Source organism: Chlamydotis macqueenii, chromosome 2 (assembly GCF_036417535.1).
Source record: "Chlamydotis macqueenii isolate bChlMac1 chromosome 2, bChlMac1.mat, whole genome shotgun sequence".
NCBI lineage: Eukaryota > Metazoa > Chordata > Aves > Otidiformes > Otididae > Chlamydotis > Chlamydotis macqueenii.
Genome location: NC_141557.1, coordinates 62,465,115 through 62,483,773, shown reverse-complemented (window position 1 = coordinate 62,483,773; position 18,659 = coordinate 62,465,115). Strand labels below are relative to the sequence as shown.

General features: G+C 38.7%; 1 protein-coding gene across 1 annotated transcript in view; it reads right to left on the bottom strand.

Moving 5' to 3' along the window:
• Positions 1–18,659, bottom strand: part of COL15A1 (collagen type XV alpha 1 chain) — a 153,225-nt gene that overhangs the window by 43,735 nt on the left and 90,831 nt on the right. Inside the window, exons 14-19 of the mRNA XM_086741476.1 lie at positions 17,133–17,195; positions 14,542–14,577; positions 13,906–14,058; positions 9,428–9,496; positions 6,501–6,545; positions 3,790–3,825 (exon numbers count right to left, since the gene is read on the bottom strand). Coding sequence (XP_086597602.1) covers positions 3,790–3,825; positions 6,501–6,545; positions 9,428–9,496; positions 13,906–14,058; positions 14,542–14,577; positions 17,133–17,195 — 402 coding nt within the window. The remainder of the gene's footprint in view (positions 1–3,789; positions 3,826–6,500; positions 6,546–9,427; positions 9,497–13,905; positions 14,059–14,541; positions 14,578–17,132; positions 17,196–18,659) is intronic.

The window sequence follows — 18,659 nt, the reverse complement described above, 5'->3', positions numbered from 1 at the left end:
CACCTCCACTTAGCAAGAGGTGAATTCTGTTGCGTTCTGCCAAGATACACTTCATGGGTTATTTCCACCCTTCAATCAAGTGACTCTCAGGCTGAAGAAAGAGGAGAGAGAGGTATTGGAAATAGATGGGTTGGTATGTGGGGCAAAAACGTTGATAGCTGCTGCTGTAGTTTAGTGCAGGACTGTATAATACCGCTAAGAATCTGATCAGTTTCTCTGTTCTATAGGAAAAACAGAAGTATGACTCTGTAATGGTATTGCAGTTTGCCCAGAGAAAAATGGATAAAAGAAGGCTCTGAATTCTTAAAAGACCAGATAAACAGTGAACTACATATTTCACATCTGTTTTTCTGTGTCATATGAAAGAGCAAAGGAAATGACACAAAACAGCCTAATGAGTCATCCAAGTGACAGATTAGTCCTGTTTTGTTTTAGTAGTGGAGATTTTTTTTGTTTGTTTGCTTGTTTTGTGGGGTTTTATAGTGGTTTTTTTTTGTTTGGTTTGTTTGTTGGGGACTTTTTTGAGGAGGAATGTTTTTGGGTTTTTTAAGGAAAAGTTTGTTTTGGTTCTTATTTTTGGTTCTGCTTCAAGAAAATATTTTTGGGCTTTTACAGTAGATAGTACCATGAAAATCTAGTAGACATAGACAATTCCATTAAAAGGTCAGATCAGTAGCTGCTAAAAAGATAAACTGAATACAAGAAATTGTTATAAAAAGGACAAGAAAACAAGAGCACAGAACATTACTATGCCACTGTATATACTTATTGTGTGCCCATAACTTGAATCCTGTGCTCTGGTTTGTTCATATTTTCCATCTTTAGAAGGATCTAGTAGAACTAGAACAACTTCAGAAAAGGCCAGTGGGAATAATGGAAAGTACAGAATGGCTTCTATATGAGACATGATCTTGTAAGTGATGATTCTTGAGCTTGGAAAAGAGACAAACGAGGGGGTGGGTGAAGAATATTGTGAGACCTCTAAAAGTAGAGAGTAGTTAAGGACTCACACTTCTACTAGAAGAAATAGTGGGCACCAAATGAAAATAGCTGGAAGAAGTTCATGGGATGTGTAGTTAAGCTGGCAGAGTATCTTGCCCAAGGTCTTGTAAACTGTAGATGTTCATGAGTTCCAGGGGAGACATCAAGTTCATTTAAAGGGATCTAATTGTGGTTCAGACACCGTTTCTATCTGAGAAAGTCCCTGAGTCACAGATTGCTGGAGTTTACGAGGTCACTCAGGAGAACTATGATGTAATATTTGCCTTTTTATAAGGTCAAATTGCACTTAAGCGTCTGCTCAAAGTGCATATGCTTTTGACATTGTTGGAAACAGGATACTGCGATGGACAGATGTGACCCAACAAAACGGCTGAGAATTATCTGATACTTGAACAGGAGTGTCTTAAAGAACAACAGTGTTTCAAAGCACCCTTAGTCAAATGGTCTTCCTGCTGCATTTCTGGTGTGATACAAGATATTCAAATTAATAGTTCACAGGACGCAAATCCTCTCTCTTCTTACGCCTTTCTACAAAACCATCAGCATAGAAGATTTAATGCATCCACTTCATTGAGAAAGGATATTCTCACTGTTATTTCTATTATTTGTCTGTGATCAGCAAAGCATGTGGCTCCAGAATAAACACTCAGTTTATTAAGATAAAGTATAATTCCTGAAGCACTCTAATTTTCATTTTATGGACAAGTACAGGATGAAAGGTGTCTCTGAATACTAATGGGATTTAGGGTCCTAAGCAACTACTGGGATTTAGGCACCTACATGACTCGTAAAAATGGTACTTGGGACTTAAGTCTTTCCAGGGCTTGTGGAAAATTATATATATCTATCTGCAGCAAAGGTAACTGGGCAGAGGAAATAACCTTGGACCAACAGCATTTCTGCCACAGACTGCTGTCATTCCAGGCATGTTGGTACCTGCAGATCAGCTTCCTACTAGTACAAATGCTGAATAATGTCACCAATTGATTTAATCTAAATTTAATTTGGAAGAAAAGATCCAGGATAGGTAAGATGTTTTACTGTGAATAATGCATTCACAGACATTATTATCTCTAACTCACTCCATATTTTAAGAATGCGGCTCATTGCTGAAATATAAGAAGACTAAGATTTTTTTTTAATCTGAGGATTAAAGAGATTGATTGATTATTTTTAAATAGCACTGTATTGACTCCACTTACAATATATACATGTGTTTGAAATGTATCTGTCACATCAACAATAATTACTAGAACAAGGACCACAGAACAAAGCACTTCTATACATAATAATTAAGAAAATAATCCATAGTCTCAAACAGATTAAAAAGAAGATTTAAACAACTGTCCTATGCATCAGTGCATCAGCTTTAATTATCATGCTGACAAATATCTCTGTGAAATGGCAACACTCAAAATATGTACAGCAGATGGAATTTATGGCGAGCAGAGTCCTGCTACATTGTCGTTTTTTAAAATATAAACAAGCAGATGCTGCTAGAAGACTGTGATAATACTCTTGCAAATATTCAGTGAGCAGAAGGGTAGATATGTGATTGCTTTTATCTTGTTTCCTAGAGCAACTCCTGATTTCAGTGCTGTCCCAAATGCAAGAGAATTATTTGTTAATTTCATGTATTTATTTATTTCTATTTTCTATGAGTCCCAGCACCGCTCTCTGCTGGCTTCTGCCCGCAAAAGGCAAGTAAATCAGCCAAGGACTGGCAGAAAGCAGCACAGATACAAACAGGAGTTTTTGGGTATGCTCCAAGAGGAGTCCATACCAGGACAGACATTGATAATGCTAGGGAAGACTGGAGAGGAAAGAATGGACTCCAACTCCATTCATTTCACCACTAACACAGTGTACAGCCATGTAAACTGGCAGGTTTCCCTGCCAGTGGGATCTGATGTCTGGAATCTACACCGATCCAGAGCAGCAGGTCCAGGTTGCACACTGGCGCACGGGGTGGGTTAGAGAGCCAGGACAAACTACAGCTTGGGTGGCACAGGCTGCACATCAGCGAAACTGTCTTTCCAAAGAGGAGAGTGAAGCAGCAGAACAAGATACTCAAAAGAGGTTTTGGAACCTCCCTGGAAGTATATAAGGCTCAGTGAGACAAATCCATTCCTGATGTGATCTAGTGTTGGTGATACTACCACTTTCCATGTGATGTTGGATCAGATGACCTCTGGAGGTCCTTCCAACCACCATTTCTATAATTTCGTACCTCCCAAGTGGTCAGGTGTGGGTTAGGAGGAGCCTGGCAGCAGGATGATGGGCAGGTTCTAGCACAGAAATAGGCAACAACAGTGGCCTCTATGCTGAACACTGGATTGGGGTCCTGCTTGGCTCCTGAGGCCTCTGTGCAATCTACTACTGTACTACAGACGTGCGTCACAGGGGAAGTGCTCTGGTGCGGAGTGCTAGCTACAGTCATTAAGGAGTAGGAGGGCATGTGAAACTTAGTTTTTTATATAATCTTTGCTGATTTTCATTTGTGTTCTGGTGAAAATATAAACGGCTTCACAAAACACCATGGCCTCATGCACCTGAGGATTTTATATGCAATTTTAACCACATTTTAAACAGATATCTTAAGCGACAGGTTACCCTGGCTCTTTATAATCTCAATCCAAATGAGAAAGAGTTCTGTTTTTCCAGAGAAGCCTCTCTGAACTTTAATATGCTGGCACAGCAGGAAATGTTCATTATCCCCGAGTGTCTTAAGACAAGAAAGGAAACTAAGAAGAAGAAACAACTGATCAAGTTAAACGAATTTCCCACCTTTGAACCTGGTGGACCGATGTTGCCTCTTTCTCCCTGAAACAGAGACATAGTAGAGCTCAAATATCAAAGTGAACAGTAATTACAAGGATTTTAAGCAGGTATGTTACTTTCCTTACAAAAAAAAGTGACTGAATATAGTAAAATGATTAGCAAAAATAGGGCATATTTTTGGTAAAGTGATGCTCAGCATACATTTGTGAATTGGTTCTAGGGATTTAACCTCCCACTCACATCTTAGAGTTTCTGGTCACCACACATTATTTTTGCTGAGCATCTACCAAGCCACATGTCTGAACCTTCGTTTTGGTGTCTGAAATCAGCACATGGTAACATTCCCCAGATCTACCAATGCGACAGTGACCCTGTGCCTCCACAAATGACCCACCACCTTCCTTCAAAACAGTTAACTCAGCCTCCCCCACACTACTACTCTCCTCATCTACCCAGCCACTCCATTATACCATGAGTAACACAACTCTGAGTAGACATGATTCCTTCATTTCATTACAAACAGAGAACATGCAATTTAGTTTATTTCATTTGAGATAGAGAATATAAACAAGAATAAATCAGCAAGGGGCTACAGCCATTGCCTCACATGTTAGGTTTATGCTTACTGTCTTTTAGGCGTGCTTATATTCATGAACGCATGAAGACTGTAGACTGTTTTTCTTAAATGAAAACAGTTTTTCATAATAATAAAAGTAGAATTTGTATCTATACTTACTTGCTAGGAAAGCGAGAAAACTTTGATCACAGCAGGCCTTCTCTGACAGCTCTACTAGTTTGGGGTATTTGAAGGATGAAGGATGTATGAAGCGTAACTGTACCTTAAACTCCTCGTGATGCTTTAGCTGTTGGGTTTTGGAAGTGGGTGGTTGTTGTATTTTGCCACTGTTGCCTAGTAAAGTCATTTATAACCATGAAAAGTGGGTGTAAAATTCATCCCCGTGAGGGTGATAGTGTATTATAAACACTTTATATTAATTTTGCTGTAGTATAGTTGATTTTGTAAGATATCAGGCATTAGCATGTTCTTTTCCGTGTCTCCATGATCTTGAAGATGTATGACTCAAGATTAAACAACTAAAATCTTAGTGTAGGTGGTGGTGAAGTCTCTTAGCCAAGGCTTATGACTATCTTTTCAGTCCCAGTTCAGTTCCTAACTTACAGAATCATAGAACAGTTTGGGTTGGAAAGGATCTTAAAGATCACCTCCAACCTCCCTGCCCTGGCAGAGATAACTTCCAGTAAACCATGTCGCTCAAAGCCCCATTGAACCTGGCTTTGAACACTTTGAGGGTTGGAGCATCCACAACTTTTCTGGGCAACCTGTTGCAGTGCCTCATCACTCTTACAGTAAAGAATTCCTAGGAGTCATGCTACCTCCATTTCTGAAGTCTTTGTGAAACAGTATTTCCACAATAGTTTGGAAACAAAATTTCTAGTTAAGGGCATTTTTAATATAACATGTATTTTCAACATGGAGACTCAGCACCTACTTGTGTCCATAGAGAAGCATCATGTGAGCGCACATCTATTCTAGCTGGTTCTCTGCAGTATCATTCACTACTAACAAGGTCTGTGCAAATTCTTGGGTTTTTTTCACTCAGAAGTAATGGTGTTCTCCAGCATTAAGAGGAGTAGTACCCCATGGAGGGACTTTTTTCAGCCCTATAAGCTGAGATCTATAGACTCTAGACATAGGGGCCTGGCCAGATCTTTGATTGCTGTTGTTCTATGAAACAGATGCATGCAGTTATTGCTGGCAATGTGCTTCCTGGGTAGTCAGTAACCTGTGCTGTGTGTGTTCAGGTGTAAATTTTAGGAACAGAGGATGGGATTCCTCACCTATTTTTTTTTCCCACTTCCTGCTCCCTCAGTGTTGCTGTAATTTCCCAGGGCAATGAAGACTTTGCATTTCTTTAACTCCACATTTAAGGTGCTGAAAAGGTGTTGTCACGTTGTACTATTAACCTGAGCGGTACTCGAGCTTTACATAAGAATAGAAAAAATCTCTTTCTGTCTAAGGCCCTATTCTGTGAATCTGCCCTTTTTATTCTGGTTTTCCATCTCTCCATTTTTGCCTTATGGGTTACTTAATCAATAGCAGCATCCAAGTGGAAAAAATCAGTCACTACTGAGCTCAAAGTAAAGACAAAGTAGTTATGACATCTCCCTTCTTCCTCCCAGCACACCTTCAAGACCATTTCCCTATCACTTTCCAGGATCATGCCAGAAGGTCTCTTCCCGCAGCTTTCTCTTTCAGCAGCATACATGTAACCTCTTGGAAACCAGAATGATGTATAAATGAGAGACAAAGAGAAACTGCCAAATGTCCTAATATAAAAAAAATGAAACAAAATGTCCTAATATTAAAAAAAAATTAAAATATAAAAGAATTAAACAAATGTCCTAATATAAAAAAAATTAAACAAAAATGCCATGCTACACCAAGTGCCTTGGAATGTAACGGCCCAGCTGGTATTTACTCACTGTTCTGATGTGGATGTGAAATAATTCTATTAATATGCATTTTGGGTGGATACCCAGTGTAAATGTGAACAAAATTTGTCCTATACTTAGTCAGTATATGAATGTTAAACAAAAGCTGTTTTGTTAAGTCAAACGTTGGGCATATAGACCTAAAAAATATATGCCAAGGCAAAAGAGGTTAGCTTTCAAGTATTCCTTGTAACACAGGGTACCTTTGGTCCTAATGGCCCACGCTGTCCATGTCTTCCTGCAGAAACCTGCAAAATTACACTGAATTTACTAGTAAGTCCATGTAGCATTTCATAATAAATTTTCTCTGAAAAATCCCTAATTCATAACCATAACTGTTATGAAAACAATGTTGGAGACCAGTAGTATCAGAGAGTGATAAAATGTAAGCAATGTTTTAGATTTGTTTTTCTGATAAATATTACCTTGCTCTATATTATCATGCAAAGACAATTTTTTTTTCCTTACAAAGACAACTTCAACCTTGTCACTGCATACTATATGTATTTTTAGAAAATATCAGAAATAAAGTTGTCCAAGTACATTTGTTGCAAGGGATTGCTTTCAATTGCTTATAATTTTTTTAAGTTGCCTACTTGGCTAAAATTAAGATGTGTTACCAGTTTAGAGGCAACATGGCATTGTCTTGCTAGATTTAAAAGTAGCTTGAAACAAACGTTTGTTTCAAGCTCTCCAAATTACTCTTTTGTCACTATATGGTGACATCAGTGGTAAAGTACAATTATGACTCTCTGATGGTGAAATGAACAACAGTTCATTACTGATCATTTTAGAAAGTTGGATGAAAAAAAAAGAATTCAACAAAGTGATTGAGTTGTCTTCATCTGGAATACGAAGACAAGACACTAATAAACCAAATAGCAACAAAACTTTACACTGATCTGTGGAAGAAAGAGAATAGAAACCCTGGAAATGGTAGCTGAGCCTACAGACAAAATATTTTTGATACTTCTACTTCAAAACATAACCACTGCTTTCTCATAAAAGATCAATAAAAAATTCAACAGATATAATATAGTGCAAATAAATGTAATTTATTTCATTGTAGCTACTTTGAGGTACAACCCTCTTAGAAGCAGATATTCTACTATTTTCACACAAATGCTGTTAGGATCCTCCGGAGTTGTCATAGGGTGTAAATGGCTCATAATGCTTTCACGCAGTACTAGTAAGTATGTATAATAATTTTCATGATTACAAGAAAGTTCTCATGTGCCTTCTTTACTGACTCAAACTTTGCGGAGTGACTAAGCAACAACAAGAAAACAAAATTCCAAGATTTTATTCAGCTGCAATAAGACATTTTTTCAGTATTTATAGCTGAGTGTCTTGGAAACAATGCCTGTTACAAAACCAAAACCTAGTGTAAGGCTGTCATTTAGGCAGGTCAGAATTGGCAATTTTGGACCTGGTTTTGGACACCAGCTTGTTTCAGCTGACAAATGCTATTCTTATTTTTGTAACAGTATTTTTTGTGGCCACCTTTTAAGTATCTAGGAAAAGATATTAAACTGAGTCAACTGTAGCTTCACTGAGTCATAATTACTAGTACTTTAAACCAGCACAGTAAAGAGCTTCTCAGACTCGCTCCAGTCTCCAGTGTTCAGTTCATTTCTGATGATTCATGGAATCATAGAAACAGGGCTGTACAGGGCCTCTGCAGGCCATCTAATCCAGTCATCCCCTTGAAGCAGAACTGTCACCAGCTCTAGATCAGGTCAGTCATGGCTCTGGGCAGCAAAGTCTTGAAAACTTCCAAGAACAGAGATTCCACAACCTCTCTGGGCAAATTGCCCCAGTTCTGCACCAACTTCCTAGTGAACAGGTTTCTCCTAAGGTTCAATTTGAATATCTCAAGCTGCAAATTGTGACCACTGTCCCAATTGTCCCCACTGTCTCATAGTGCCCTTGTTGCACCATCTGTCACTACGAGGCACAATGTGGCTTTATCATATTTGTAATTGTCCCTCAAAGACTTGTAAGTGGCTGTTAGATCATACCTTTGTCTCATTTTTGCCAGACTAAGCCATTTGAGCTTCTTCAGCCTCTCCTCACTGGTCATGTACTCAAGGCCCCATGCCATTTGTATAGCTCTCTGCTGGACTATCTCTGTCTTCTCCCCATCCTTCTTGAAGTGGGGTACAAAAAAATGGATTTCAGTATTTCAATGCAGCCTCATCAGCCCTCAGTAAAGGACTAGAATAATAACAACTTTGTATCTGTTGGCAATGCTCTTTCTGATGTATTCCAGTACAGGCTTTGCCTTATTCGCAGTGATAGTGCGCTGTTGCCTGGTATTCAACCTGGCATCTACCATAACCCAAGGTCATAATCATCAGTACTTGGGCAAAAAGACTCATTCTTTCCAAGACATGCTTTGAAAGTTTGAACGTTTCTTTTGGAGTGAGCACAGGGGCAGGACTTCTGAAGACCAAACTAGAACAACGCAGGCAGCTCTGGGAGGAGTAATACTGGATAATTGCCTGCTTTGGGGAAGGCATCATAGGCTGCAGTTTTGATGTTATTGCTAAGAATGAAGATAAATGCAAATGATCTGTTAAGTACTTGTGTGTTGTATTCCATATTCCCTACTTGGTGTTTTAAAGTGGCCCACACTAGCAAAAAACTCGTGAGACATGTGATGGCGGAAAAAACATCTCTTCTTCTGGGACATTGCTTCCACACTACTGGGAACATTTTTTTTAGTTTCAGATTGTGCACATTTGATTGTGAAACTACAACATTTCAGTTTCATTAGTATATGTAATTCATCTTCATACGTAAGAAGAGCAACTATTAGGTTAAAACAAAAAAAATAGAGAGCTAGATAATATAAAAACCCCTATTTCTTCCTTTAATATCTCAAAATATACCAGAACAGAATCTAACAATCATCAGCTAACCAGGTATCAGAGAAATACCATTCAGATTCTTTGGAGGACACAGTTATTGTAATGTCATTCTAGAGCATCCAGTGCAGCGCAGCAACTCCAAATCTATAGCAGACTGGGGCTACGTGTTTCCAAAAAGCAGAGAGTAGGACAGTTTTGTTTTTGAAAAAAAATCACAACAACAAACACCACTCCTCTCCCCCAAAGCATCCACTTACCTTTGGCTCTCTTGATCCTGGAATTCTGGATTCACTTAACAGGTCAATACTACCTGATCCTTCCATGTCCTATTGGAAGAGAAAAAATGCTACAGAATTTAAGAATTTATCTTTTTTTTTAAAATCTTTTTTTTTTTTTTCAACTGCTTTGTTTTCTGGAGTCCTGTAAAAACTTGAAAGATACTGAACAAAAGTATTTTTCTCTTTTCTCATTAACCTTTTTTTGATCAATGCATGATGTTCTGGGGATAGGTTCCTCAAATGTGATAAGGACATGTTGATCTTCCTTACAGAAACTCCGGTCTTTACAGTCTTGCCAATTTGACACCATCTCTCCAGCACTTTAGGCTGGACAGCATCAGGCAGAAGTGACACAGCATCACAGTTTTAAGTGTGTGCTATGTTTAAGCATGCTGTAGCAGTATTTTTCTCTTTAGCATTTACCTGCCACCTGGCTACTGAAATACCCTAATGACTAGTAAAGGTTACATAACTGGTTTAAGATAGGGACAACTTGCAGGCAGTTTGTTAAGGGCAACAATCACTATTCAGAAATAAAGGTCCTTCCTAATTCTCACAGTTGAATGTTGAACTGCTGCCTAAAATACAGCTTACTGAAATGAAATTGAGCAGAAAAAAATTATTCTGTCACAAAATTGTAGAATTATGTTGTGAGGGATCTCAGAGGCTACCTAGTCCAACCTCCTGTTGACAGCAGCATCACCACTGAATTCAAATCAGATTGCTCAGAGCTTTGTCCCCTCAGGTCTTCGAACCTTACAGATACGGAGGTTCTGCAGCCTCTCAAAGCATCTCTTCTAATGCTTGGCTGTCATCAAGGGAAAAATATTTGCGTATATCAAGTCAGAACATCCTCTGTTTCAATATATGGTTGTTGTTGCTCACCATTCTGTGCACTACTGTAAAGATCCTGGCCACACGTCTTCTCAATAACCTCCTTTTAGGTATCAGAAGGCTGCTAAAGTGCTTAAGCCTTCTCTAGACTAAGTAAGCTCAGTTCCCTGAGTTTTTCCTCATAGGTTATGTGTCCAGCCCACTGACTGTTTTCGTGGCCCTCTGATGACTTCAGAAAGATCTCTGTGAAGTGGAAGACCTTGAGAGCAGCATCCATATTTCCTGTGAAGATTTTCTAGGGGTTTTAAAGACTACACAGAAAGCAGCAATCTCCCTCCAGCTCTTGTTCTGACTACAATGTTCCAAATCCATGGCAGAACCATGAGCTGCCAGTTCCAAAGCTGCCATAATTATCTGTTTACCCCCAGCACCATTCCAGCCACATGTTCCTATCCCTTGTCTTATACCTAAACTAGAACTTGTCAGACTGTGCTTCAAACTGTCTGGATGAACCATGCCAGTAGGAAACTGTTCACTGGCTTTTAGGTGCAGTTTTAAATGCAATTGTGCTGGCTTAACTGTTTCCTTTTTCTGAAAAGGGAAAATCTAGATCCATACAGCCTTCATTTTCAGTATCAGTGTGGTGTTGAATCCTCTCACTTTCCAGTGAGCCACTTTAAATCACTAAAATGGCAGAAAATGTGTTACTTTTTGGAAGTGGGATGGTTCTCTAAAATTTTAGTAAATTAAATTGGTTTGTGGAAGGATTGATGCACACCAGATGTTAGTGCATGTGAAGGGCAGACATGTGCCAGGAATGGCTGCGGGTGGGAGGAGGAGCAGGAGCAAACAGAATCTCCACCTCTTAGAGACAACAAGCCCTTAAATCAGCTTATCATGTTTAGAGGACCCATATTCCTTGCCTACTGATCTTTCTGCTAGTTACTGACTTGAAATAGCTCAGATTACCATAGGTCTGATGCACTCTGGAGACAGGGTATGGGAAAGGATGGAAGACCAATCAGATCAGCTTAGCTGCTATGGAATGACAGCCTAATGCTGAAGTTATGGAAAACATCAACTCATCTGACTCCAGTAAAAAGGAAAGATCTTGTTCTTTTGCCCTTTTCCACCAAGTCCATGAGAGCAAAAACAAGAGAAGCAGAAGGAGTGCATAGATAGAATTAAGTCCTTCCTTTCAAGGATCAAGGTGAGAGATATTGAGTCATCAGCTTGGCTCAAGTCCTTTCACGAAACTTCACCTGAGACAACGTTATTCAGACTTTCATTTTGCTCCTCCATCAGCTATCAGTGTATCAAATATCAATAGAAAATTTGCTAATATTCTGTTTGACCTGTTTAACCTAACACTCACTACTAAGGGTAAATCACAAGCTGTGTTTCCCAGTCCTTCTTTCCCTTACCTCCACTGTGCCAACATATTTTTCCCTTTAAGAGAGTGCTTGATGCCTGCTTTTTATAACACACCATCGCTTTTGACATCTGCATGTTTTTAATGGGTTTACCAGGTACCTTCTGCAGCACAAACTGTTCTTTTGGCAAGCATAAGTGCCAGCAAACCCCATGCCATTTAGTTTTTGCACATAGCTGATCACAGATGCTAACAAGTGCTAACGGGAATGTTTTGCAGAAACAGCTTTACAGCAATAAACAGACTGCCAACCAAAAGGTAGTGTTGCCCTAACAAACTGGCAGACCATGATGCTGCCTTAACAGATGGCAGGGGTGGGCATCCAAAAGATCAGCTAGAACTAGCAAGCCTGTTAACAGTAGTATTCCTCTCAGGAAAACGACAATCATGCCAATTCTGTTTGGACTAGATGAAGTTCAAGATGAAGCCAGTCGAGATATCGTTGCTGCAGTTAGAGCTGCAATCCTTCTGTGTTTGTGTCCACAAAAGTGGGGACTTCCAGTTTTCACTCTCTCCTGCTCACTCATCTGCTAACTTTGCTCCTCTGAGACTTACGTAACAGAAGTGGCAGAGTTTGGTCCTAAGTGCCTACCTGCAGGGGAACTCTTTGGTGGCATAATGAGGCAAAGTTGGCTTCTACTCAAATAGTATGAATGAGGAAGAGCAGAGAATCTTTTAACGCAGAAGATGCCTGTAAGTCAGAGAAGCGACCATCCTGGGCTAAAACTCAGACCAGGCCTAGGAGGAAGATGTGGCTTACTGGTAGTCCTTATCTCATTCTGAGACAAGGACATATATATTCAGGGGAGACTCTGTACCAGCCTTTATAGTGTGCCTTAATTAATGCAATGGAATGTATACTTAGACTTCATGCTGTTCATTGCTAACAAATGCAGTGCTGGCAATTAAGTACTTGTGAACTACTGGAGAGATTTTTTTCATCCATTGAAATCCACTGACATCAGTGAGATTACTAACCAGTAGTGTAAATTTAGTCAGACATCAGAAATTAGAATAGGTCTCTAAACAAGCATTAGTGGTCACCTCTGTGCTTGGAGTACTCAAAGTGTCTCTAGAGTAAAGAAAAGAGAAATACAAAAGTGGTAATGTAGATACTGGGAGAAATATGTGTGAGTAAACTGGTATCTTTTAAACACCATCACTTTACTTCAGCAGTTCTACAGATAGCCCATAGTTTTGGTCAAACATTGCTTATTTCTCTGATGAAACTGCCCTCAGTTTCTATGCAAACTTATACTATGTTCCATAACACAAAAACTCAAAAACTCTGGAAAGACTTTCCTGAGCCAAATAGCTAAACTAGAAAAGAAAAATGCCTGGAAAAAGAAGAAAATGCAAGACTCATATTTGAATATTGATGCAGGCAATTTTTCAACCTCTCTTCATGAGGATACTAATGAAGCAGCTCTAGTTTTTGAACCTGAGTGGGCTCCCTTTGCCTTTCTGTACTGCAAAGCCATTTTCTGCTCCAGAAAGATCATTTAAATGAGCAGTTCTCAAATCACATGTAAAACTCAGCTTGAGCAGGGTGGATCTCATATTTTAAAGTGATGAAGGTATTATTCTCAGAAATAGAAAGAGTAGCATTTGCATATTTTTTTTATAGAACATTTTTCTTCTGAGTAGAACAAACCATGAGGTCAGAAATGTCCAACATCTGTCTCTATATTTACACGTTACATAAGTGACATGCCTAAACTAAACTCACAGCTCAAGAATGACAGCATGGGGAAAAGTCATAGTTTAAGGGGAACCTGCAGTTCAATTTTAATGACTACTCTAAGTCTCTATGTATATTTAGATCATTGCTCTAAATTATTTGCATGGAAAAAACGCTACAGAAATTTTCCCTTGTAATAGAGTATTTGAGTATTTTATATTAGCAATGACATAGGCATCAAAATTAGTCTGTTACTGTTACTACTGAATAGTTTCATGAAAATTGCTCAGAGAAAACCATTACTTCCATGGTCTAAGCATGGCCAAGCCAATTATATGGTCGATTGTAAAGGGAATTGTAGGCTACTCTTAGGCAATTTCAAACTAGAGCAAACAACTATATGTCATCGATCCAGTCTTAAGTAGCTGTGAAATATACAGATGATTACACTGTCCCTCCTCTGAAGGAAGTAGATCCATAGCTACAACAAACCCCATAATAGCAAAATACCTCAAATCCCAAACCGTAACTTAGTCCTGGGGGTCCAGGAGGTCCAGGGGGCCCAGGGAGCCCAGGAGGTCCTGGTGGTCCAGGTTTCCCAGGAGATCCAACAGCACCAGCTTCTCCTTTGGGGCCTATTGATCCAGTGACTCCAGTATCACCCTAAAATAAAAGGTCAGTCTTTTGGTATACTGAACATGCATAAGTAGATGAAAGTAAGTACAGTCATAGAATCATAGAATGGTTTGGGTTGGAAGAGACCTTAAAGATCATCTAGTTCCAAACCCCCATTCCAGTAAATCACGTTGCTCAAAGCCCCATCCAACATGGGCTTGAGCACTTCCAGGAAGGGGGCATCCCCCGATCATCTTCGTGGCCCTCCTCTGGACCTGGTCAAGCATGTCTATGTCTTTCTTATGCTGCAGGCCCCAAAGCTGGATGCAGTGCTCCAGGTGGGGTCTCATGAGAACCCAGTAGAGGGAAGAATCACCTCCCTCGACCCCCTGGCCACACTTATTAGCCAACTAAGAAGCCAAGTTTACCAACTTCATTAGGCTTCTCAATAATAATATTTTAGATTTCTCAGCCCTTTCTCAGTATGAGAGTGATACTGTTATCCTATAAAGACACGGCCTTGATTTTTACCTTTGGACCAGCAGAACCAGGAAGACCTTGATCACCCTATAAAAGAGAATAAAATGTAATTACTTACAGTAAGAGCATTAGACAGGCAACAAAAACACATTTATGATATTTTTTCTTAATTAAAATACCCAAAGATTTGTGTTGTTTAATTTGATATCATAATGTCCTTTACATGAAACATTAGATTTCTTAGTTAAAAAGGAAAGTTATAATATAACAGCAGTTACAATTACAAATGAATAGCTCTAGTCTGGTATGCAGACAGGATGCAGTCTTGTATTTCAATTATTGCTACAGATTTTAAAGGTCTGCAGCACTCAGAATTAAGCAATGCAGGGCACATCCTCATGCTTCTAAACTTAAATTTCAAAACTCTTGTGGGGTGTAACAGAAGTGGAAACTGATTCCACAGTTGTCTAGGGCATCAGTCCAAACAAGGGATATGATGACTAGTATGATTTTAAGGCTGCAGCAATTAAGCTATTTGATTTGCTTTTATGCACTTTGATACTGTTTTTTTCCAGTTCTAGTTCATGAAATAGACAGAAAGTCACAGCATGCAAACACTTCTTTTCCAAATTGCACTGAATTTAAAAGAATTAATCATTATATTGCAAGCTCCTATCTTTACTGATTCAACAGAAATATTACTCAAACCAGGTCTGAAAAAAATGAGTAAGCATCAGGAGTAAAATGATAACAATATTTTCTTCCAAAAGTAATGGCAAAAAATTCACATCAAATTTCACTCCAAGGAATAAATTGACTTTATTTTCAGTGTATCCTGCAGTTTCTCCCTGTAATCTTCTCTGGATTAATTTGGAATAATGATTAAAAATAGATATTGCAATATAGATTAAAGTAAGGTTTTCAGAAAAAAAAAAGAACAGTAGAGATGGAAAAATTCTATTATCCCAAGGTGCTGGGGATTGTACTGAGCAGGTGAAAATATGTAGTACTCAATTTCAAATTAAACTTTATGAAATATACACAATGCAGAAAACAGGCTCAGTGAGGCAAAACATTTGAGCTTTTGTCCTTTTTTTTCTGAGGATTATACCCTTTTTGAAAACTTAAATTTTCTTCCAATTACTTCCCTTTTCATGTCACTCTTTTCCTACAATATGCAATTCAGGTTCAGTTTACTTCAGCTAGACTTCTTTCTATTCTTAGACTCCTTTAAGTAAAACCACTGATTACAACGGACACAAGTTTTGGATGCCTGCTTTGTAATGTACATACTGCATTTTCTGGACAGCTGCTAGTTCCCATGAGTGCTGCAGTTTTACCATCCTAAGGCTTTTGAAATCACAACTCAGATCCTTCAGTCTCCATAGGACATTAAAAAAAAAAAATCTTATGATAAAAAAAAAAACCAACAACAACAAACCCACAATATTCTGGCCATTTAGAACTTGCCTTTTCATTTCCCTTACAGTGTGTGAGCTTTCAATGTACACTTGGGAATCTTCTTTCAAGTTCTTGTGCATGAAGCATGGTGTAGAAGCTCACTAGAGGATGAAATTTTCCTGTAGTCTTTGTCTCTGTCTTCTCCATATTCTTCTTGAAGTATTTCAAATGTAGACTCACTAGCCCTCATTAAATGGTTATAATGATATCTTTGTATCTGTTGGCTGTGCCTTTGTCTCCTTTTTGCCAGACTAAATAATTTGAGCTCTTTCAACCTCTCCTTGTTGGTCATGTAGTCAAGGCCCCTGGCCATCTCCATAGCTTCCTTCTGCACTATGTCTGTCTTCTCCGTATCTTTCTTGAAGTGGGATGCAAAAAAAATGGATGCAGTAACTTGGGGAAACTTAAAAAGAATGGCCGTTTTGCAATATGTCGTTTTTTGTTCTACGGCAATGCAAGAAAAATCTACCAACGGGATGCTATGATCCCTTGCTTTCATTTACATGTTCCCCATTTCTCCTCTTTTGCTGGCCATAGTGCTCATCTGATCATGCATGAAGCCAACTAGCACAGGAAGTCAACAGAAAACTAAGTAACCCTTTGCTGCCAGGTTAGGATGCTGAAATGTCTCATTAAGGGGTGAGTGAAGGCTGGAACTGCCAAAAATGTGGGGTTGCGATATCATAGCTGGGGCAGCAGCAAATATGGTAAATATGGCTGCGTAAGTGTACAAAACTTCACTTGTGAGTCATCCATAGAATCCAAACTTAAGTAATTCCAGTTGCCCTGGTATCCACAGGTGCCACAGAAGGCACTTTCCGCAGGGAATACATCATCAGTTTATGCAGTCTGGACTAGATGGAGTTCTTTCTTTCCCCCTGCAGACTCACCTACATGAATCCAGTCATGACTGCCTCTTTAATGGTGAATCACAACAGAATAGCTCATATTGTCTTTTGAACATTACCTGCTGCAGAAAAGATTGTACCCAATAGGGAATTCTGGATTTCTAAATACACCTTTTGAGATGTGTTCTAATAAGCATTAGCAGCTGGATTAAATTTAAAAAATATTGAAGCCAGACAACACTGTGTTGCAGGGACAACAATTTATGGTTTTTGCAGCCTAGACCTGACAAAGATTTTCCACTGAAGTAGGAGCAAGACAAACATTTAACTTACCTTTTCTCCCTTCTGTCCTGGTGGGCCAACCACTCCATCAAGACCAGGGGGACCTTGAGGACCCTGTAGGTGACAGTAAGTCTATCGCAGGTGCTACCTGAGACCCCTCTTCCTAGCACATGTGTTTTGGACCAATTGATGATAGAGCATTATGAAAGACTAATATGTAACACCAGGTACCACCTAACACCATTAAGTTCTAACATTTATATTTCTTGTCTTCTGAGAGTTTGGCTTTGTATCAAAACAATATTTAAAGATATTTGAATAGAAAACTATATCAAACAATCACAAAATAATACAAAATAACATAAATCGACATAATAGAAATATAATGTTTCCATGCAAAATAATGGTGCTATCCAAGCAGGTTTTGACAACACTACTACAGATGTGATGGGGTTGAAATCCACATGCACTTCAGCCATTCACACTTTTGGCAACCTCAGTGCCAGACAAGAGCTACCTGAGAAACCATTGGTATTGACAAAGTCAGAAAGGGGCCCAGGTTTTCTGTGTGATGCTGCGTTTTGATTTTGCCTTGAAAAATGTATATTTAGTTCTCCATCCAATTTCCTGCATTGTATCCATGACTTTGCATGCATTTGAGTGAGCAGCCTGGCTGGTCAACCAGTTAGTTAATCAGTACAGCCCACAGTAACTATCCATGCAAGAAAAGGAACAGTTACACACATATTTGCATGCCTTATGTTTTTAAAATTTGTCTCTGAAAGTCTTTAATTAAATTTACAGGTGTGCATTCTGGCTTCTGAGAATCTTTTATCCATTTATTTATTCACCTGTTTTGGGGAAGAATGTAAGTGGTTGCATAAGGAGAGAGAAAATATTCTTTTTCTCTATTTTTTTTCAGAATGATCACAAAGGCATCATTTTCCCTGCTCTCCTTACTTTTTTGCGCCTGTTTTTGCCTTTTGGATGCACTGTATGTGACAGAGTAACTAATCAATTCTTTTTAATATTAAAAAGATCAGAAATATTTTCAGTATTTTCAAACATTTTCATATTGTATTTTGCCATGATTACATAGACAGAGGAGGATTAGAAGAGAGGATAGGCTAACCACAGCAATTGTTCTAAATTTTAGTGGGTATTTCCCCTATACTGCTTTGTAATTTTAAGTTTCATTATTCTAAAATTGCTTATCTCCTTTACAGCTTTTGAGTAGTCTTTCTTATGTAACCAGTAAGCAACACTTGGAGAGCTGTTATTCACTTCAGGGTGTACTCGTGCATTTGCAAGCTACTGTAAAAAAAAAAAAAAACCACCATAGGAAATATCCTTATACAACATCATTAGGCAATTTAACTTTATGTAACATTTAGAAAATACATAATCAATCAGATCAATATCACATCAATATCAGATGCAATGTGTTAGTGAAGTGTTACTTCCTGTTACAAAAAGCAGCCTTTACCCAAACATTTCCAAGACATTTTTCTCAGGAGAGGAGATGTTACATCACAAAGTTCTTGATTTAGCAAGGACTTAAGCCTGCACACAACTTCA